This window comes from Hippocampus guttulatus, chromosome 14 (assembly GCF_054856545.1).
Source record: "Hippocampus guttulatus isolate MCC_2025c chromosome 14, RoL_Hgut_1.0, whole genome shotgun sequence".
NCBI lineage: Eukaryota > Metazoa > Chordata > Actinopteri > Syngnathiformes > Syngnathidae > Hippocampus > Hippocampus guttulatus.
The window spans coordinates 7,125,363-7,147,488 of NC_141274.1; the positions used below are offsets into that span (position 1 = coordinate 7,125,363).

Here is a 22,126-nt window from a genome sequence, read left to right on the forward strand (position 1 = left end):
AGTACACCGACAGTTACAATTCTCCCCAAAATGGTTATGTGTTGTAGTACCAATAATGACCTGTGAGAGGCAGCACGGTACCACGGGGCATACGGATTGGTGGAAAATGCAGCGAATAGATAGAAGCATATTGAACGGGGAATGAATGTCAATCAATAAGTAAATAGTAGTAGAATAAGAACTAGAAGCTAGTCTAACCATTGGTTTAAATAATAACTCGCTGTTAGCTTGTCTGGTTACTAGACGAAAGGTGACTTATTTACCAATCACCGCCGCCATCATTTTGGTGTGTCACATCCGGTTTGTGAAGTCCAGAAGTGAAGCTCAGGATGAAAATAAATCGTTAGTCACGACATCAAACGCTAAATATGTCATTGCCCTACAAATAACTGAATGAGTAGAGAGCTTTAAAATACATTGAGTTTGTCTGCTATGTTTTTGCTCCTCGGCGCTCTTTAAATTGAGGATGCACGTCGGGCCCATTTTGTTAAAACATTTGTTTTGAAAGATAGCGTCGGAAGTACTTCGTATAGGTAGACAGTGATTCATTCCCGCCCCCCTTAAAAAGTATGACTTTCTGAAGATTTTGGTCCACCAACGACACTTGGGTGAGTTTATGTTTCACGCTTTCAATCACTTCCAGTTTCTTTCCATGTCGCCAGAGCTAGCAACTTCGTGAGAAGTTGGGAGTTGTTGCACTGGAAAACGCGTGCACTGCTCTTGGGTATTGTTTGTATGTTCTTAAATCGCATTGCAAGTGACCAGATTTAAATTCGAGTCCTTTCCTAAAGGACTCTTCTCCACGTGACGGGCACATGCAGCCATGTGGGAGTACAACATTTTCCCTGTTATTTAGGCTTCACTTGAAATCTAAACTGTGCGTTAATACTTGTTCGTCTTGCAAGACCCGTTTTTCCTTTCTGACAAGTGTCTCAGTTATTCAACGCATCCTGAGGATGAGAAAGAATAGATGGGTGTCTCAAATTGAGTCATGAGACCTCATAGGAATGATTCAAAACAAACATTTTGCTTTTTTATTTAGATAGCCAACTTTAAAAAAATATTCCTCCCCCTGCTAAGAAAGGGAACACACACATAGTTCAGGTAACAAATACCTGTACAAGACCAAAAAGCTTGTGAATTTGGCATCGGCAACAATAAAATATTAGATCTAGCAAGTTATTTCCCTCACAAATATGAAAAGTATACCCTGTACAATGGACTTGGCAAAAAAAACCACATAGCTGTTAGTGGGTGAAATAAAACAATAAAAATAGCAGGAAAAAATAACCTAAATGATCCCTAACAAACGTTAAAATGGCAACAAAAAATTTTTTTATAAATAGCAAATTATTTGCCCCAAAAACATATAACCCCTAACAGTTACTTAAAAAATGTTAACAGGTGAAATTGTATCTAAATTACAAAAATATATTAAAATAAAAATATATATTACTCCCCGAATATTAACCTGTACCATTCACTATGGCTAGAAAGACAATTTTTTTGATGTGATGGATGGGGGGGGGGGGCTAAAGCCCCCCCAATTGTAACTGTGAGAAATCATCTCTTGCACAGCCCCCTTCAGGTCACCCCAATTGGATTTTAGTCAGGACTCTGGCTGGGCCATCCCCAAACCTAAATGTTATTCTTTTTATTACATACTGTCACATGGACCTCCAGAGAGATGTGGCTGCTTCTGCTGCTCGCTGCCCTCTTGGCTCTCTTCTGCAGCCTGGACGTGTGGTACTTCGTTCGGGCGGCCGCTGTGTTCGTCCGTGCCTGGTTGCAGCCTCCCGTGCGTGACGTGACGGCCGAGCAGGTCATGACCGGCCGTGTGGCCCCACGTGACATCGACATGTGTCACATGAACAACGCACGCTACTTACGCGAGTGCGATTTCGCCCGCTTCTCGCTGTACATGCGCAACGGTGTCTTCAAGGCACTACGGGCCCTCAAGGCCTCCCTGGTGGTGGGGGCGACCACCATCCGCTACCGCCGGCCACTTTGCATCGGCGAGTCGTACGAGCTGCGGAGTCGGGTAGTGACGTGGGACGACAAAGCTTTCTTCCTGGAGCAGAGGTTCGTGTCAAGCAAGGATGGTGTGGTGTGCGCCATCATGTACTGCAAGCAGGCTGTCCTACGCAGCAGTCCGGACAACATCATGCAGTATCTCTGCAAGCGGAAGGTAAGATTTCAACAGGATCACGTGTCCAACTCAGGACTTTAACTTGGGCGTTGGATCCATTCAGGTGGAATGTCCCGAATTCCCTGAGGACCTCCAGCACTGGATCAACTTCATCTCAACCAGCAGCCAGAACCTCAGAGCAGAGAGTGGCCTCCAAGAGAAAAACAAATAAGCATGGACATTCAAATGTTTTCAGTGGACCCCGGCGATTCACAGGTGATATGGACCAGGTCCTGCCGTGTATTCCAAAAATCTGTGACGTCCCTCTTGAAAGGGGTTTGTAGGAGTATATTATTCAATACAAACCAACTTCACCTGACGCTCACCAATGGTATAGCATACTAGCTTAAGTAACATAACAGCACAGTGGTGTGGCAGCACACACATGGGCAAACACGCGTCCACTCACAGTTTCCACAGACGCTACTACTAAGTCATTGAACTTGGAATCTACAAACGATAATAAATGTAGGGAAACACGGGCAAATTGGAATGGCAAGTAGACTAAATGGGCGATTGGTATCTGCAAAGGAAGAGAAGCAGAAGCATACTTTTTGTTTCACTTTTGACGACGCACAACGTGCATTCAAAGACGTGCAAAAAGAAATCCTGGAATTAATTAAACCAAACTGCAACATCAAAGTAATAATTCTATTACTTAGGCCTGAGTACAAAAACACACTGTTCATTATTTTTGTCATGAGGATCATTTATGAATCAGGGAAATAAAGTTGTGCCTTTTTTTTTTTTTTGCATGTTAGTCCTCTTATTATAACAATCCAGAAAATGAATTGCAACATGCCAGGTTAACCACACACTTCCGCTGTCACGTTAAAACCCACAAAGACACGTAAGTCACGAAAACTTAAATCTTATTAAATGATAGATGATCAGCCATTAATTAAGATTGTGGTCAATTATGAAATTTAATTTACAGGAAAATGCAGATGATTGTTTGGGGCCAAAAACATACGATGTGATTGTGAATGTGTTCAGACAACTATGAGAATGCAAGTCGAGATGCAAAGTACAAAGTGGCTAATGTAGGCATACACGTTGTAACTGAGCAAAATTGTATCATAACTTGCTTAACCCAACTCATGAATTGACTCGGGCAAAAATCATTTAATTTTTTTAAATTATCTTAAAATTAACCAGGTGAGTTAATGAAAGTACCTTTAAAATATGCGGTGGCCTAGACCGATGACATCGCTGGTTACCCTTTTAAGGAGATGTATGATTACGCTCGGACCATGCTAAGGCGTCACATCCGAGGAAGTGACAAACTACTTTTGTCTATGAGGGGTGTCGGTACACTAGCATGACATCATTTTGCGAAGCCGCCAACTCCTCAGTAAGGAAAGGTAATTGCCGTCCTAAAAAACGCTAATTAAATGAGATTACTTAATCTGATTGGTATTTCCATACCTGTTCAGGACTGCCTACAACACATAATTCTTCCATTTCCTACATGTTTTTGTGATTTTATGTCCTGTTTTTATATAATACTTCTATCTATTTTGTATTGTATTTACTTGTTGTCTGTACAGTGTCCTTGGGTGGCATGAAAGGCGCTTTTAAATAAAATGTATTATTATTTCACGTGTATGTCATAATGGGCGCGTTCGGGGACAGTGATGACATCCTGGAATCGGCTCAAAAGTTAGTAAAAAACAAAACAAAAACTAAAGCCACCTAGTGTTCCTGCTCTGTGATAGGCAAAGGGGGGTTGGGGTGGATTTGTTGGTGTAGCATTATAAAGAATTATGCGTTGGAGCGATTTATGTTTGAAACGGAACGTTCAGCAGGAGAAAGGTGTGTTGTGCTCAGAAATTGCGGGGCTCCTGTTCACGGATATCACGCCAGACTGATGTGTGATTGGTGGAGAATGAGGAAATGAGTTTGTGAACGCAGATGAGGAACTAGTTTAGTTGACGGGGAAAGCTTCGTATGTTCTACCAACGTAAGACGCCATTTAATGTATAAATTTAGACATTAACTGTTTAAACTAACAGAAGATAAAAACCAGAAAAAAGGTAGTTATATCTGAAGTTATTTTATTCACGCAGATGTTTGGTTCCTGCCTTGTCGCGTGACATCACATACCCGGAAGTTATGCCGGGACGGTGCTGTAACCTGTCTTCACAAGAGGTACCGGCTTCTGGTCACGTCGCAACCGATGTTAGCGCTCCATTTGCCACGCACGGTGAGTTGGTTGACGCCATAAACGACTAAAGGGTAACCCGATGCTGGTGAAGACGAAGGAGTGAACAATTTTGCGGCGCAGGCTTTTCTTGATTACGGAGGAGGACGGGGAAGGCGGTAACGGTTACGAATATAGACAGATGGGTAGCTAACTAGCGGAAGCCAGAGAGCATCGTGCTCGTCGACGGCCGCCCATGTCCTCTCAAGGTTGATGTGAATGGATTTCAAATGTTGGTAGTTATATGTTGTGTCACAGAGTCGCCGTTAATACGTTAATAAATCAACACTTGACAAATTAATATGAAGTAGTTAGGCCGAAATTAGTTTTTTTTCCCGCAGAGTGTCCGGGCTCTCCCTTAGATATAGGATGAGAGGCTCGTTCATCCTGGATGGACAAACAGTCGAGCCGTTAATACGTTAATAAATCAACACTTGACAAATTAATATGAAGTAGTTAGGCCGAAATTAGTTTTTTCCCCCCCGCAGAGTGTCCGGGCTCTCCCTTAGATATAGGATGAGAGGCTCGTTCATCCTGGATGGACAAACAGTCGAGCCGCTACTCCTCCACATTGAGAGGAGCCAGATGAAGTGGCTTGGGCATCTGATTTAAGGTACCTCGTGGATGCAACATTTAGTCTTACGGTTATGTTTTTTTATTTTCGTTCATCCAGAGACATGCTGCTGTTGGTGCTAGGAGGCCTCCTAGTGCTCTTCTGCACTGTGGATGTGTGGTACTTTCTGCGGGCGGTGTATGTGTTGATCCAAACCCTGCTCCTGCCGCGCATACGGGACGTGCTGGCGGAGCAACGGTTGGATGGCGTGGTTCTCCCCCATGACGTGGACTACAAGGGTCACATGAACAACTCGCGCTACCTGCGCGAGTGTGACTTTGCCCGCTTCCACCACTACATGCGCACCGGGCTCTTCCTGGCCTTGTGCAGGATGGGGGCCAAGATGGTGATCGGGGCCTCCACTATCCGCTACCGGCGCTCCTTGGCCTTTGCCGAGACGTTCGAGATTCGCACCAGGGTACTGGGCTGGGACGACAAAGCTTTCTATCTGGAGCAGCGCTTCGTGTCCAAGAAGGACGGCTTTGTGTCAGCCGTGTTGCTCTGCAGGCAGAATGTGGTGCACAGCAGCCCTGAGGAAATTGTTGAGTTTGTCTGCAAAACGAAGGTGAGAACTGCACAATCATGCAGGCCACACACAAACTGTGGATAGGCCTAAATTGGAACTATTAAGGTGTTTCTAAGAGAGAAAATGAGCTCACTAAAATGCTGTAATTTAAATATCCATCCTCTGCTCACCCCTCACCTCGCCAGAGGGAGAGCTATCCATTTTCTAATCCGCTTACCCTCACAAGGGACGCGGGTGTGTTGGAGCCGATCACAGCAATCATCGGGCACCGGGCAGGGGAAGTGGTTGCCAGCCAATCGCAGGGTGTAATTTAAATAGTAAAATACGAATGAACAACAATGCAAAAATACCCAAAAATATATTATAGACATCTTTAAGATATCCTTTAGATACTATTAAAGACTTAACACAATTTTGTTAATCGACAAAATACAAAATAACTCCATGAATGATACAAGAACAAAAAAACAAAACTATTTGACTAAGTAGTATGCAAATGTTAGATGACAAAATGTAAATAGCTGGGAAAAAAATCCAAATGTAGACAGCAATTTTAGAAAATACTATAAAATAGATGAAAATACTGTACATGAAATGGGGAAAACAGATAACATAATAAAGAAAATAATACTTGACCTGTATAAAGTATTTGAAAATACATTAATTAGAAAGAATAAACATGGACAAAACAATAGAGAATGCTATACAAAGCGTTAAAAAATACATATTCGGCAAACATGCTAGAAAAATGCACAAAAAATAGACAGTACAAGAACATGATCAAAAACATGGGATTTCAAATACATAATTATAAGATGCTGTTTATTTGTCAAAGGGGGCAAAAGCACGAGGCATTTTATTAAAATGAGGTATTATTTAAGGTGTTCATTTATGCAAGTGAGCAATCCAGTGAGTCATCTACGTTAGGAGGCAATTAATTGTCCTTTTTTTGTTGTTTTTTCTCATTGTCAATGCCTGTTTTGTTTTTTTCATCACCAGATCAAATGTCCTCCACTAGGCGAGGACGTGAAGCACTGGATCAACTTCATTTCAGCCAACAGCCAAGCCCTGAGAGCTGAGAGCGGACTGGAGCAGAAGAAGAATGAATGAATGCATGCATATTGTTAGCAATGCAATCACAAACACAGTAGAACAGTAGAGCGCCGTCACCCGGCCTAATGATATTCCACTTGCGTAATTTTTTTTATTTTATTTAAGGCAAATAACATTGTACTGCGATATGAACGTGAACCCAAGTGATACGTTCACACAGGCATGCTGCAGCAACCTGGTTGGCTGCAGCAACCTCTGCATGGTTGTATATAAAACGCACAAAAAAAGCTTCCCATCTCGGGCAACGTTCCCGTTTTATCATAAAGGGATCATCTGCTGTTCTTTTTTTTTTTTTTTTTTTAAGGTATAGCTTGGTGCTCTGATGGGTGGTATTTAAGACTTAATGTAATGTTGCAGGCAACTTTGGAAGGGAAATACATGAAGAATATGAATTATTTATAAAATGTGCACTTCATCTTCTGACCAAAATGTTTATTCCATTATTATTAGCGTTCAATTTGTAGGTCTGAACGTTTGTTATGAATGCACTGATGGAAGCGAGAGTCTTGCATTGCCCTTTTAGGTTCCTCTTAAATTATTTGTTGAATAAATCCATGTGCAATAACAGTATGTTTGTTGGTTCTATCTAATAACATTTTCAAATACAAATGTACTTGTCTTATTTTTTGGTATTTATTCACCAAACATTTAAATACACTTGCACAACCTGATTTTACATGTCGTCAAATGTAAGTACAAACGGCTCCGTTTTGATTGACATTAACAGATATTCTTTGAACATGTTTATTTTTATTAAGTTGTAGAGCTTTTGTTGACAGTGTTGTTGACACAAACTAAAATCAAGACATAGGAGTTGGTTTTTTTTTTGGTGTAGTTAAAACTTTCTTGAATTTATTTTAAAATATTCCATCGAAATTCAACACGGAAGTCCACACCATCTACTTCAGCCAGTTATCCTATCCTACGACGCAACCTCAGAATATTTCCACTGTATTCCCCTCCGGCCGTCCTGTTACTTGTACTATTCATTTTTAATCTTATAATTGTGTCCGTTGTTACTTTTTAATCTTATAATTATGTTAATAATCTATCGGTGGAAAAGCTATTTATGGTATTTTAATTTGTTTTAAAAAATTCGTCTATACGTCTACTTCCGGGAGATGGACCTGCCCCTGAGGTACTTTTTACATGAGTAATTTTTGTTTAATTTGAACTCTTTGGTTGTGTTACACGGGGGATTGCATATTTAATCACCTGTAATATGTTATAGAATTATGTTACACGTCGTCGAGTTAAAAGCAAAATCTACAAGTTCACGTTCGTCAATATTAAACCTCCTCTGCTTCCGCCAGTTAGCCCCGGCCTCTTGACGTACGTTCCGGTAAACAGAGCAGCTGTATCGCGTTTTGTTGTTTTTCTCCGTGCCACGTCCCTTCCAACTTCTTCACGTCGGGGGACGATGGCCCAGGCCGGGGTGGTCCTGGACCAGGACCAGTTCACCTGCTCTGTGTGTCTTGATGTCCTGCGAGAGCCGGTGACCATCCCGTGCGGCCACAGCTACTGCTCCGACTGCATCCGCAACTACTGGGACCAAGACGAATACCTCGGCGTGTTCATGTGCCCTCAGTGCCGACAAAGCTTCAGCCCGAGGCCGGCCCTGGCCCGCAGTACCTTGCTAGCCGACGTAGTAGATCGATTCAAGCGAAGCGGACTCCAGGAGGTCCTGGCAGGCGGAGGGGGGCAACAACAACAACAACAACAACAACAAACCCTGGCGGAGGCCAACGACGTGGAGTGCGATGTGTGCCCCGGAAGGAAGAACAAGGCGGTCAGCTCGTGCCTGGTGTGCCTGGCGTCATATTGCCAGCTGCACGTCCGGCCGCACCATGAATCGGCCGTGTTCAAAAAGCACAAGCTGGTGTCGGCCTCCAAGAGGCTCCAGGAGAGCGTGTGCCCGCGTCACGATAAGCTGCTGGAGGTCTACTGTCGCACGGACAAGCAGTGCATCTGCTCCATGTGCCTGACGGATGAACACAAGGGACACGATACGGTGCTTGTCGAGGTGGAAATAGAACTGCACAAGGTAACTTGGAACATACCGTACATACAATGGAAATCAGTTTGACAGCCGCTAATCGCGGATTTTCCCCCCAAGAGATGTATTTTTGTCTTGGGGCGTGGGTGGGGCTGGGGACAGGCCCCCTTTCGTCATGGAAAATCCATATTGGAAGTTTATCAGCATTTTTGAATTTTTGGTTTGTTACTTTTTGGTCGCGGGGTGTTAAAAAGTGTGTGTGTGTATAATATATATATATATATACGTACATGTACAGGTATATATACTGTATATATATATTTTTTGTTTTGTTTATTTGTTTTTGTTTTTTTCCACACCACTGACAACAACATCAAGCAATTAAAATTCTCATTGCTTATGAATGGGGGATGGCAAAGAAAAAAAATCTCCTTTAAAATGGAAATAACCCCAATGTGCCGCGATAATCAAATCATGACTCCCTCATACATCCTCAAGTAGGAACAGTTGGAAAACGGTTACCATTTTTTCAAACTAATTTTCCTGGTCCGCAGAGACGGCTTGCTGAGATGAAGCTGGGCTCGCAGCAGAGCATTCAGCAACAAGAAAAGGTGGCTCAGAAGCTGAGACAAACTATCTTCTCTCTCAATGTAAGTCACAAACACTCGGGCTTTCTTCCTGACAAATGTCACAAATGGCGCCACCCCCCACTGCAGAATTCAGCTCGGCTGGCGGCCGAGACGAGCGACAGCGTCTTCAGCGACCTTGTCCGCTGTGTGGAGTTGAAACGCTTCGAGGTGCGCGAGCTAATCAAGGCCCAGCAGAAGCAGGTGGTGAGTCAGGCGCAGCACCTTCTGGAGACGATCCACAAGGAGGTCGCCGAGCAGAAGAGGCGAGAGGCCGAACTTGACCGGCTGGCCCTCGCCGATGACCACCTGCAATTCCTTCAGGTGAGGGCGCCACGCCGCAGTGGATTTTTGGGGATCTTGCAGGCACAAATTGAGGCTGGCTGAGGTGATACCGTTCAGATTGAGGTTTAACAATTCTGAAAAAATAACACTAGTCAACAGCACATTTTCATCAGAGATATGACTTGGTCTGTCCCTGAACATATTTTTGAAGTTGACTTAAAAATGTTCTTAATTTTTCCTTTCTAGCGGAAATACTTTCATTTTTGGTGTATGTTTGACCTGCAAAAGCTTGCGCAACATGAGTTTTCACCTGTGTTGTCATTTATAGCTATGACGGTTCAGAAAAAATATATACATATATATATACTTCATGAAAATCCACACAATGTTCAGAAAATCCCAAATAGGTGACTCTTCTTCGCCTTATTCCAATTGATTGTCATAATCCCATAATTGATGGTGAAAAATGACCATGTTCACAGCTGGTCATGATGTCAGATTTTTTGACCCGAAATAGAGTGAAGGCGGCGTGTCTTCTTCTAGAGGAACCCCCCGATTTCTCTTGCTCTTTGTACTGTATTTCCAACTTGACTCTTTTGTCACGACAGAGCTGTCAGTCCCCGGACGCTTTGCCACCCGCGTCGTCTACTATGCCTGCCATCGCCACGGTGCCCGCCCTGACGTTTGACGCTGCCACAAAAGCCGTCTGTGACTTTAAAGAGCTCTTGCAAGAGGTTTGCCAGGATGGATTTGTCAGCATCTATGAGAAAGGTGCACTTTTGCTTGATACTGTTCGGAAACATTACCTGACAGACATGACATGGAATGCGCCAAGAATTATTTTTGTGTGTGTGTGTGTGTGTGCGCCCTTTTTGGGGTCACGTTTTTATGTAATATCACTTATTGGAAAATAGTCAATGGACTTGTGTTCCATCAGTGAGAGAAGTGGTGATCATTGCTCCGTCCAACCTGCCCGTCCACGCGACCACGCCCTCGGCCGACGTCCAGCCCGCTGACAAAATGGAGGAGGCCGGTGAGTCAGCAAGTCCGCGTCACCTCATCCAATCGCGACAACTGTCTTGCCCAACTTTCATTGAGCCACATCACTTCATTTGACATTTAAAAAAAAAAAAAAATTGTGATCAGCCATCAAACAAAAAATGTCACAAAAAAGTATCAATAATCCTGCCTGTGTGTTTAACAGCCACCTGTAGTGGCTGAGTGAATATAACTCCAAATCTATGTTGTGTGTTTATTGGACGACATTTAACTGTTAACACAAAGAAAGAAATGGCGATGAATCGCTTTTTTTTTTTGGTGGTCCAAATGTACAATACAATACTGTATTTATTTATTTTTGCTCTTACTAAAATGAAAGTGAACATCCATCCATCCAGTTTCTAATCCAATTTATTCCTACGAGGGTTGCGAGCGTGCGGGCCGGAGCCAGAATCAAACGCTACGCCTCTGTAGTGTGGGGCGGACATGCTAAGCAGTCAACCCACCGTGCCACTCAGCCAGAAAATAAAAATATGAAAATGTTACCTGAGCTATATTGCGGAATTCCGGCTCAAACTATTGAAAAGCATGCACATAAAATGATTCAAGCAGTGAAAATAGAGTTAAATGCCATCAATCTCCCTCATTTGAAAAAAACGTCATAGTGTCGCTTTGAGCACACAGAAAAGACCTTTCTCGGCTTGTTTATCGCTGCAGTGTGCTGCGGCAGCAGAAATGCAAATGCATACAACCCCATCCACGCTCTGTGTGTGTGTGTGTGTGTGTGTGTGTGTGTGTGTGTGTGTGTAGAGTTCCTGTCACCCGGCCTGGACCAAAGCTGCGTAAGCCCCCTCAACCCTTTCCTGAACCCAGGACCTCCTGTGCCCATGTTTGTGTTCTCATCTTCTGGTTGGTATATGCTGCATAGAATGTTTTTGTTGTTGTTTTTGTTGTTATTTTTCCCTAGCGAATCAGGTTTTCATGATATTAATAATATAACAATAATATGTAATATAGTAACAGCGCGATATACTAAAGATGTATTATAAATACATAAGTGTCCTCTGAAACATCATAGCTATAAATTACAACGCATGGTAAACTGTGTTGCGTGAGCTTTGAGAGGTCAAACTTAAAGTACAGTATGTGAAATGCACTCGCCATCTAGTGGTGAACTAATAGAATGCAACGACTTAATTTGGAAGTGTGTGGATTTTGAAGCGCGTGCACGACTGTGCCTCAAAGAGCGCACACTTCGCAAGCCTACCACCTACCATTCAGCAGAGGTGCAAGCAAAATGTCATCGCAAACGACTTCTAGTAGTCCCTCAAGTGACGAAGTAAGTGGTAGTGGATGCTACACATATTACTCGCGATGTTTAGGTGCCAGTTTGGTTACGTTTGTCTGCTTTAGCACTCCGTAGCGGAAAGATGGCGGCGAAACATAGCAAGCTAGTTTTAAGGTGAGGCACGACGCACGGAATATAATTATCGATGAAGAGACCTTCGATTATATTCTTTAAAAATGTGCAGTGATGTGATTGAAAATAATTGTTTTTGCATATTACTGAAATTAATAGTTTTGTTTTTAAAAAATTAAGAAACATTGGAAAATCTAAACGTTTCTACGCAATGTCTTTTCAAAGACAAAAAAATAAAAACAAAAATTTCTGGCATCGTGCCACGTTTGTAAAATACACACGTGCACAAATATATTCAACCACTTTCATTAAATTTTATCACATTAATATAGATGGTACAGTGAAATTATACACCTTAATTCAAGCATTTCTTGCACAACACTGTGAAGATTGCACAGGTGTGACCAGTTAAGTATGTCAATTTCACTATTTGGACATTTTGCAAAATGAAGCTTATTCAGCTGGAGGAATAGGCCTAAAGAATTTCCCAGTTAAACAAACATTTGATGTATGAGTATTTTTTGTCCTTCATATTATATTTTTTATTTTTTATTGCAGGCTCCAAAATGACTTCAGCCTCCAGGCATCGGCACCTCCAGCGCCGTACTCAAGCCAGGAAGAAATGAGACTTGAATGTGGACATGGATTCACGTATGATTAACTTTACATGCAAAACCTTGAACTTTGATCACCAAGCTGCTGTATTTTCTCCATTTGACATACCCCTGCCTTTACTTTTTTTGTTGTTGTTTTGTTAGAAAAGTGGGAACTACATTAATTATTTATTCACCGAAAGCATCAGTGTTGTCTCGACCAGATGAACAGAAGAGATGGTCCTGTGCACACATGCACACACAAGCACAAACCCTGTCACCATTTGGACAAGAATACTTTTTATTTGATTTTACAAGAATTCATTACAGGACTGAACTGAGTGTAGTATTTAGAAGAAGAACCACTTTGGAACTGAATAAGGTTATACCTTTTACGATCATGTGACTTTTATGTTGTGGTTGTTGTTTTTTTAAAGTTTATTCATACATACATATTATTTTGGTCTGTATCATACTGCCATTTAAAAAGTTGAATTGTGAACGATGTTGACAGAGTGTCAACCAACATCCATATAGATACATTTTATTTGGCAATGTCACGCGGATATTTCACATACACATTAAATACAAATGTAATTACCCAAAACAAAATTCTAGTGTGAGTGTGTTTTATATATACAGTATATATAATCATACATACATACACATATATAGGTCTATACAAAGATGGGTCAAGAGTAAATTTCAGAGTGAAATGGGAGAACAATTTCAATTAGATTACGTTTCGGTAGAAGAAGAAAAAAAACATCTTATTTGACCAAATTTACATTTGTGAATATAACATTTTGCAAGAGATGAAGGTTAATTTGGCAGTAGATGGGAAATCCCCACTTGTTCAACAATTGTTTGGGATAAATGTTTTGGGGGTTGTTTTTTCCCCATTACAATTATAATGGTTGTCAATGATTTCCTTATTTTTTATTTTTTTTTTGCGAAGTCTCACACTTTGCCCAAAATAACATTCAACAAAGAAAGCCCAAAGTCCAATACTGTACTGTATCAACATTGTGCTCTGTGACGTCACATGTCCACGACACTCGCAGGTGCAACCTTTGTCAACACACCTGTAAGCCACGCCCATTTTGAACCCTCAAGGGAAAAAAGATGGCGGCAGGTGCGGCGGCGACTACTTCCACTATATCCGTGGAACAGGACCAGTTCACCTGTTCGGTATGTCTGGAGGTTTTGCGGGACCCGGTGACCATCCCCTGCGGCCACAGCTATTGCCTGAGCTGCATCGAGGACTACTGGAGTAGAGTCAAGCCGCAGAAAGCCCCCCAATATAGCTGCCCACAGTGCCGCCTGGAGTTCAAGCCCAGACCGCTGCTCAATCGCAACACCGTTTTGGGAGATCTAGTGGAGAAGTTCCTCCAGAGCGGGGGCCAAGAGCAGCCGGCCGACGAGCGCCTCCGTGGGGGACGGGGACACGGCGTGCTGGTGGCTCCAAAGATTCACAACGAGGTTTTTCTGTGTTTGCTTTGTTTTTGAATGGAAAAGTATCACAAGGGGACTGACGTTCGTAAACGACGTGGGTTTGTCAACAATACGCATGCGCAGTTGACCACGGTCTTCCGGGTCGTCATGTTTTGTTTTTTTAAAAAGGTGACTTTCGAAGTGCCATTGGATTATTATATTTTATCATCAACCACGGTTTCTATCATTAAAATTTAACTAATAGTAAATGTTACGATATCATCATTATTATTTTTAACTCTCTCATTCGACCGAGCAAACTGTTCCTCTCAAACAGTTCATTTATTCAATTGTCGCACTGGAAAAATGTTAAAACACACACAAAGAGTTTAAAATTCCGTACGGTTCCCCGGAGTATTCGATTTGGCCAACCAATGACAACAAGTCAAAAATCAAATTAAAATACCACATCCAAAAAAAAAAAAACAGCACGCAGAAATATAAAACAATATGATTTGTTCTCACTTTTTCAAGAATACATGTCTTAAAGTCTGCAAAGAAGACATGTCATTGAAGTTAGTAAGTCACGACAATGAAATGTGAAACCAGTGGACACCGCCCTCTAATTTTTTTTTTATAATTGCGTGTATTAATAGTTGCGGGCAATCTTAACGTGCATGCATAGCAAAGCTTCTCCACCAGTAATATGCCGAATTCGAAGTACCATGGAGGTGTTTGGGCGTTGCAGAAAGCACAAAATTACGCGGTTAGGTGTGATTAGCCGCATTTTTCAGCAAATGGCCCAGTCAGCAAAAGTCGGCTAAAAACGCCTTACTATATACATGGTGGGCGGCCCGGTAGTCCAGTGGTTAGCACGTCGGCTTCACAGTGCAGAGGTACCGGGTTCGATTCCAGCTCCGGCCTCCCTGTGTGGAGTTTGCATGTTCTCCCCGGGCCTGCGTGGGTTTTCTCCGGGTGCTCCGGTTTCCTCCCACATTCCAAAAACATGCATGTCAGGCTGATTGGACACTCTAAATTGTCCCTAGGTGTGAGTGTGGGCGTGGATGGTTGTTCGTCTCTGTGTGCCCTGCGATTGGCTGGCAACTGATTCAGGGTGTCCCCCGCCTACTGCCCGGAGATGGCTGGGATAGGCTCCAGCACCCCCCGCGACCCTAGTGAGGATCAAGCGGTTCGGAAAATGGATGGATGGATATATACATGGTCGGGGTTTTTTTCCAGCTAAAAACGCCTTACGATACATGGTCCTTTTTTTCGGCTAAAAACGCCTTACTATTCATGGTCGTTTTTTTCGGCTAAAAACACCTTACTATACACGGTTGTTTTTTTTCGTCGAAAAACGCCTTACTATACATGGTCGTTTTTTTGGGTTAAAACACCTTACTATACATGGTCATTTTTTTGGGCTAAAAACGCCTTACTATACATGGTCGGGGGGGTTTTCGGCTAAAAACGCCTTACTATACATGGTCGTTTTTTTCAGCTAAAAACACTTTTCTGTACATGGTTGTTTTTTTCGGCTAAAAACGCCTTACTATACATCACAGGTGTCAAACTCATTTCACATGGTGGGTCACATACGGCCTCGGTAGATGTCAAGTGGGCCGGACCATTAAAATGATACCATACTTTGCTATAAACAACCAAAACAATATGTCTTTCCTTTGTTTTGGTATAAAGAAGCACAAGAACATTTGGAAAATGTTGAAATTTAATAAACGTATCTTTTACAAACTATTTCATGAAGCACCTTACCTTTCCTTCAACAAATGTGCAATTTACTTTTATTATTCACATATGTGCATTGCAACGGATCCCTTTGATTGTACAAACTTTAACAAGTAATTGGTATTGAAAAATATAGTAATGCACTTTATGATTAAACAAGATTTATAAAGAAAGGAAGTTTTAAACCATTTACACGTGCATATAAAATCTAAATGTAATCCCTGCCTACACTTTACAAACTAAGGAGAGTGCTATTAAATGTGTACCGGTAAATGTGAGAGTGCTATTGATGGCGTCTGCTGTCATGGGTCTGTCTCAGTGACGGACTGAGGCTGCTGTTGTCTTCTTCTCTGGTCAAAACAGGGCCCCCTAGCGGATACCCAACGAATTGCACCTTATTAAAAATATAAATTCTGTTTTTTATGCATTTTTTTCATTTTTAAATTATCCTGCGGGCCTGATTGAACCTCGCGTGCGCGCGTGTGTGTGTGCGTGATGAATGGAATTCTGCATCGGTGTGCAATTGTAAAACAAGGCTGTGTGTTGAAAAAATAAATCTGAAACTGCATTTAAGGGTGGCTCAATACTGGCTGGCCATATACGGGCCGGAGTTGTAAATAGATTTCTGGCCCAAATACTTCACTCCACAACTGGCCCTCATCTGGTTTGCCAGAGTCAAGCCAGTGCCTCCTTTGCCACTCCTGGGCCGCGTTCGGCCCACATGCATTATGCCAGTGCCGACTCAAGGCCAGCTGTGCCAGCTTCATGCCGAATCCGGGCCAGATGCCTTTGCTGACTGGGGGTTAGTTAGGTTCCCAAATACTATCGGTGATTTGGAAAATGGTGCATCGCGAACAGGCGCGGACTCACTGTACATTTGTAAAAGAAATCCGTTTTGGAAAGAGGTTCAAATGTCACTTAAGCGTGCTTTTTTTGTTTGTTTTGTTTTTATCCCAGTCCGGTGTTGTCAGAGAGAAGTTGTGCCCGCAGCATCAAAGGCCAGTGAGGAGCTACTGCCGCGCAGACCATCAGGGCGTGTGCTCGCGCTGCCTCAAAGGTCAACACAAGAACCACGACACAGTTCGGCTGGCGGACGAGCGGTTAGCGCAACAGGTATGTCAGGAGCGCGCAGAGGGGAGGGCCCAAGGGGGCGATGGCCCCAAGCATCCAAACAAAACTTAAGTGAGAGTTTCAGAGTAGAATTTTAAACTAGGATTAAGGTTTAAAACAAGGGTGTCAAATTAAATTTTTGTCACGGGCCACTTTGGAGTTACGGCCTCCGTCGTAATAATCACATGATTTCTTGTTCACAACGAACTATTGTTGGAGTGTAAAAACAGGGTAACAAAATTATTGTAAAATCTCAATGTTATTTCTTACACATGGCAATTTGACATTGCGGTACAGATTTTAGCAAGCATCATGCAAGTTGACACACATGATTTGCTTTTGTGGGACATATAAAATGATGTCGTGGGCTGGATCTGGCCCCCGGGCCTTGAGTTTCACACCTGTGGTTTAAAAGTAAGGTTTTAAACTAGGGTTAAGTTTCAAAGTAATGTTTTAAACTACAGTTAGGGTTTCAAAGTAATATTTTAGATTAGATTTAGTGTGTAAAACATAACAGGCACATGAAGCGCTCTCCCTTTTAATGACAAGTCGCAAACATAAAGTACATGACAGGCAAACCGGTCGCCGGCTAGCGCAAGACGCTAGCTGTCTCCATCTTCACTCTGTGCTCCTTCTTGGACGCCAATTCATGACACCGCTCGCAAAGATCCAAATCAAGTCAAGTTGGTCGATACGAGATTGGGAACAAAAACAAAAGTTAAAACCAACTAAAATTATGTCCTGCAAACACATTTCAATTGTTTGCTTTTCCAATTGACCACAAGCATTTCAGCATCATTTTGAACCATCGTTCAATTCCACTTGAAAGGTTTACCTCATGAAAAATCAGCACTTGACTTTCAGCAACACCAAAACGTGTGCGCTCCATGTTTTTGTAGAAAAAACTTCAAGAAGCATCTTTGAAGTGCACGCAGAACATCAAGGACGTGGAGAAAGAGCTTCGCTATGTGGTCAGATACATCAAAGTGAGTGTGTCTACTTTTAAACAAATGGGTGTACAGTACTTACATTTTATTTTTTTATTTTTTAAGTTGTAATTTGTCATCCAATGCGAACGTCCACAAAATAAACTTCTGATTGCGTGCACCTGACCCAGCACGCCACCGAGGCGGCCGAGGAGGAGAGCGACAGGGTCTTCTCCAAGCTGCTCCGCGCCATCGAGAAGCAGCGCTGCGACGTGAAGGAGGCCATCCGAGGGCGCGAGCGGGCGGCTCTGGCGCAGACGGAGCAGCTGCTGGAGAAGCTGGAACGCGAGACGGCCGAGGTGCGCAGGAGCGAGGCCGAGCTGGAGAAACTCTGCCGGAGCGATGACCACCTCCACTTCCTTCAGGTAATGCCGTCACTCACTGACAAGAGTCCATTGGTTAATCAGGTTATCAATTTTAGTGATTAAGTCAACTTTATTATTTTTAAAGCTTGTTTGATAACTGAAGAAATGACAGCAAATCCCAGAGAAACATCTTTTTTTTTTTGTCTTCATTCCAGAAGTGCAAATCCCTTCATTTCCCATCCAAACGAGTGCAGATGCCAAACACGGACACGTTCCCGTACTTGATGTACAAAACCATGCGAGGAGGCCTAGCGGAGCTGCGGGACGGTCTGGACGAAAGCCTCCAGAGAGAATTTGACAGAATCTCAGATAAAGGTAACCACCACCACCACAACACGTTCACGCTCACTTCATGGTCGATACGGAGTGAGTGACATTTCCATGTCTGTCCATTTGCAGTGGTTTCACTCAAGGAAACCAGCGTTCCAAATGAAAAGACGAAAGGTATGCAATTCAGGGTGCCATCAACCGACAAGGTGGGATGGGATTCAGGAAGCAAGACTCCGATTGATTTTTTGGAATGATTCCTGACAAATGCACACTTTCATGCTGAAAGGACATTTGAAGATGAAAAATATACAAATAAATGCTCACAAAACCAGTACTTGATTTTTTTAAATTTTTTTATTTTTTGGTGTCATAGCATGATGAAAGAATGGTTGGCAGTGGTTTCGAATCTCATTCAGACCGACCAGAGTGGAGTTAGCACTGGCGTTGGGCAGAACCATTACTTTGCAGAGAACCCTCCGCCCCAAAAAAAAGTGGCAGGTTTGGTGTAGCTCGTAAAAGACAGAAAGACTTTAGATTGGCTTATAATTTGTACAAGTAACAAACATGAAGTCTGACTGATGTAAAGAACTGTGGAAAAAAAACGTGAACTTCACCAAAGTTGGACGTTCCGAGTTTTCAGCCTGATGCGAGCGATGCCTTTTTCTCCTCCTGCATTAGAGTTGCAATGCATGCCAGGTTCGCCCTTTCAGGCACCCTGTAACATGAGAACAAAAGCTGTGCACTGTAGTAACCGCCGTCCCTGAAAGGGTTAAGGAATGTTAGTTGTTCAACCTAATAAGTACAACTAGCACTCTCAAAAATGGATGGATTATTGGGCTAATTGTCTTTTTCCCATGTGTTCTTTTTTTCCTAGTAACAATCGATGCTCACATACTATATGACTCAGAACCAAAGACGAGAGAGGAATTTTTACACTGTGAGTACAACTCTTGACTTTCACAAGCTACCACCAACATGTCCAACTTTATATTTAGATTCAATAGTTTGGGATTTGTCCACTTTTGTTTTGTTTTTTTCACTTTAGCTTGTGGGTATTAAATCCAGCTAGAGCAAGTTTTAGCTGCGGTTGAGTTGTCGTCGGTGTTGTGTCCAAGGACCAGCAACCCGAGGCCAAGGCCAAGGACTTGACTCTGAGGCCAAGGCCAAGGACTTGAGAAATTTTCCAAGGCCAAGGCCAAGGACCAAGGACTGATTTTGAAGCTGAGGCCTAGCCGAGGACATGTAGAAAACAATGCTATCATACCACTTGGCAGGTCTTCATGATTTGCAACACCCCTCCACCATAACCCCTTGCACTCCCTAACGCTTAAATGAAGTGGTTTTATTCCAAGAGTAGAACAGTCAGGGTACATGTTATTTATACTAAGAAAAACAAAAAGGCATATGATATACATTTATGAATGAATGTTTTAGTGCACAACCGATTCAGGGTGTCCCCCGCCGACTGCCCGAAGACAGCTGGGATAGGCTCCAGCACCCCCCCCCCCCCCGCCCCCCGCGACCCTAGTGAGGATCAAGCGGTTCGGAAAATGGATGGATGGATGGATGTTTCAGTGCAGTAGTTTCTTAATATGAAGTAAATAAAACAACCATGTATATATAGTAAGGCATTTTTAGCCCCAAAAAACGACCATGTATAGTAAGGCGTTTTGAGCGGTAAAAAAAGACCACGTATAGTAAGGTGTTTTTAGCCGAAAAGAAAGACCACGTATAGGAAGGCACTTTTAGCCGAAAAAATGACCATGTATACTAAGCTGTTTTTAGCCGAAAAACACGACCATGTATATTAAGGGATTTTTGGCCGAAAAAAAACGACCATGTATATAGTAAGGCGTTTTTAGCCGAAAAAACCCCGACCATGTATAGTAAGGCATTTTTCGCCGAAAAAAAACCGACCATGAGAAGTAAGGCATTTTTAGCCGAAAAAAACGACCATGTGTAGCAAGGCGTTTTGAGCCGAAAAAAAACCGACCATGTATAGTAAGGCATTTTTAGCCCCAAAAAACGACCATGTATAGTCAGGCGTTTTTAGCTGGAAAAAAAAACGGCCATGTATAGTAAGGCGTTTTTAGCTGAAAAAAACGACCATGTATAGCAAGGCATTTTTGGCCGAAAAAAAACGACCATGTATATATAGTAAGGCGTTTTTGGCCGAGAAAAAAAAAACGACCATGTATATTAAGGGATTTTTGGCCGAAAAAAAACGACCATGTAGTAAGGCGTTTTTAGCCGAAAAAAACGACCATGTATGGTAAGGCGTTTTTAGCCGAAAAAAACGACCATGTATATAGTAAGGCGTTTTTAGCCGAAAAAAAACGACCATGTATAGTAAGGCATTTTTGGCCGAAAAAAAGACCATGAAAAGTAAGGCATTTTTAGCCGAAAAAAACGACCATGTATAGCAAGGCGTTTTTAGCCGAAAAAAACAACCATGTATAGTAAGGCGTTTTTGGCAGAAAAAAAAACGACCATGTATAGTAAGGCATTTTTAGCCGAAAAAAACGACAATGTATAGTAAGGCGTTTTTAGCCGAAAAAAAAAGGCCGAAAAAAACGACCATGTATATATACTAAGGCGTTTTTAGTCGAAAAAAACGACCATGTATAGCAAGGTGTTTTTAGCCGAAAAAGTAACGACCATGTATAGTAAGGCGTTTTTAGCCCAAAAAAACGACCATGTATAGTAAGGCGTTTTTAGTCGAAAAAAATTACCATGTATAGTAAGGCGTTTTTGGTCGGAAAAAAAAACGACCATGTATAGTAAGGCGTATTTAGCCGAAAAAATGACCATGTATAGTAAGGCGTTTTTAGCCGAAAAAAATGACCATGTATAGCAAGGCATTTTTAGCCGAAAAAACACGACCATGTATAGTAAGGCATTTTTGGCCGAAAAAAAACTACCATGTATAGTAAGGCGTTTTTAGCCGAAAATAACGACCATGTATAGCAAGGCGTTTTTAGCCGGAAAAAAACGACCATGTATAGTAAGGCGTTTTTAGCCGAAAAAACCCCGACCATATATAGTAAGGCGTTTTTAGCCGAAAAAAACGACTATGTATAGTAAGGCATTTTTGGCTGAAAAAAAACGACCATGTATAGTAAGGCATTTTTGGCCGAAAAAAAACTACCATGTATAGTAAGGCGTTTTTAGCCGAAAATAACGACCATGTATAGCAAGGCGTTTTTAGACGGAAAAAAACGACCATGTATAGTAAGGCGTTTTTAGCCGAAAACCCCCCGACCATATATAGTAAGGCGTTTTTAGCCGAAAAAAATGACCATGTATAGTAAGGCATTTTTGGCCGAAAAAGAAATGACCATGTATAGTAAGGCGTTTTTGGTCGAAAAAAAACCCTACCATGTATAGCAAGGCCAAAGGCCAAAAACGCCTTACTATATACATGGTCGGTTTGTTTTTCGGCTATACACACCTTACTATACATGGTCGTTTTTTTTCCGCCAAAAATGCCTTACTATACATGGTCGTTTTTTGGGTGTAAAAATGCCTTACTATACATGGTCGCTTTTTTTCCGGCCAAAAATGCCTGACCATACATGGTCGTTTTTTGGGGCTAAAAATGCCTTACTATACATGGTCGGGGTTTTTTCGACCAAAAATTTCTACTATACTTG

At 42.3% G+C, this 22,126-nt stretch overlaps 3 protein-coding genes and 1 long non-coding RNA gene across 14 annotated transcripts in view; 3 read left to right on the forward strand and 1 right to left on the reverse strand.

Annotated features, from left to right (window-relative positions):
• Positions 1-63: 63 nt before the first annotated feature.
• Positions 64-3,790, forward strand: LOC147194746 (protein THEM6-like). The gene is made up of 3 exons (XM_086128631.1): positions 64-608; positions 1,684-2,188; positions 2,253-3,790. The coding sequence occupies exons 2-3, from the start codon at positions 1,688-1,690 to the stop codon at positions 2,358-2,360; spliced, it is 609 nt and encodes a 202-aa protein (XP_085984757.1). The 5' UTR covers positions 64-608; positions 1,684-1,687; the 3' UTR covers positions 2,361-3,790.
• On the forward strand, positions 3,459-7,210 carry LOC147194747 (protein THEM6-like). Of its 3 annotated transcripts, none has more exons than XM_086128628.1 (4): positions 3,459-3,552; positions 4,258-4,394; positions 5,065-5,569; positions 6,530-7,210. In XM_086128628.1, the coding sequence occupies exons 3-4, from the start codon at positions 5,069-5,071 to the stop codon at positions 6,638-6,640; spliced, it is 612 nt and encodes a 203-aa protein (XP_085984754.1). In that variant the 5' UTR covers positions 3,459-3,552; positions 4,258-4,394; positions 5,065-5,068; the 3' UTR covers positions 6,641-7,210. The 3 variants fall into 3 exon arrangements, with proteins under 3 accessions (XP_085984754.1, XP_085984756.1, XP_085984755.1); XM_086128629.1 differs by lacking the exon at positions 3,459-3,552 and adding an exon at positions 4,059-4,151; XM_086128630.1 differs by lacking the exon at positions 4,258-4,394 and having other exon boundaries at positions 3,468-3,552.
• Positions 6,923-8,404, reverse strand: LOC147194748 (uncharacterized). The gene is made up of 2 exons (XR_015102790.1): positions 8,276-8,404; positions 6,923-8,185 (listed from the first exon to the last, which is right to left on the reverse strand). It is a non-coding gene; the product is annotated as an uncharacterized LOC147194748 (long non-coding RNA).
• The window catches only part of LOC147194749 (tripartite motif-containing protein 16-like), a 21,636-nt gene continuing 7,573 nt past the window's right edge, over positions 8,064-22,126 (forward strand). The window contains exons 1-8 of one of the 9 annotated variants that reach the window (XM_086128609.1): positions 8,064-8,687; positions 9,194-9,289; positions 9,356-9,589; positions 10,159-10,321; positions 10,488-10,583; positions 11,360-11,438; positions 12,528-12,620; positions 12,728-13,174. In XM_086128609.1, coding sequence (XP_085984735.1) covers positions 8,064-8,687; positions 9,194-9,289; positions 9,356-9,589; positions 10,159-10,321; positions 10,488-10,583; positions 11,360-11,438; positions 12,528-12,620; positions 12,728-12,968 — 1,626 coding nt within the window. In that variant the 3' untranslated portion in view covers positions 12,969-13,174. The other 8 variants (XM_086128613.1, XM_086128614.1, XM_086128612.1 and 5 more) reach the window with 8 other exon arrangements.

Bases quoted from the DNA above. Each gene is read 5' to 3' on its own strand.
- LOC147194746 (XM_086128631.1), top strand. From the start codon at position 1,688: ATGTGGCTGCTTCTGCTGCTCGCTGCCCTCTTGGCTCTCTTCTGCAGC. The intron at 2,189-2,252 runs GTAAGATTTCAA...GGATCCATTCAG, and splicing joins AGTATCTCTGCAAGCGGAAG to GTGGAATGTCCCGAATTCCC.
- LOC147194747 (XM_086128628.1), top strand. From the start codon at position 5,069: ATGCTGCTGTTGGTGCTAGGAGGCCTCCTAGTGCTCTTCTGCACTGTG. The intron at 5,570-6,529 runs GTGAGAACTGCA...TTTCATCACCAG, and splicing joins AGTTTGTCTGCAAAACGAAG to ATCAAATGTCCTCCACTAGG.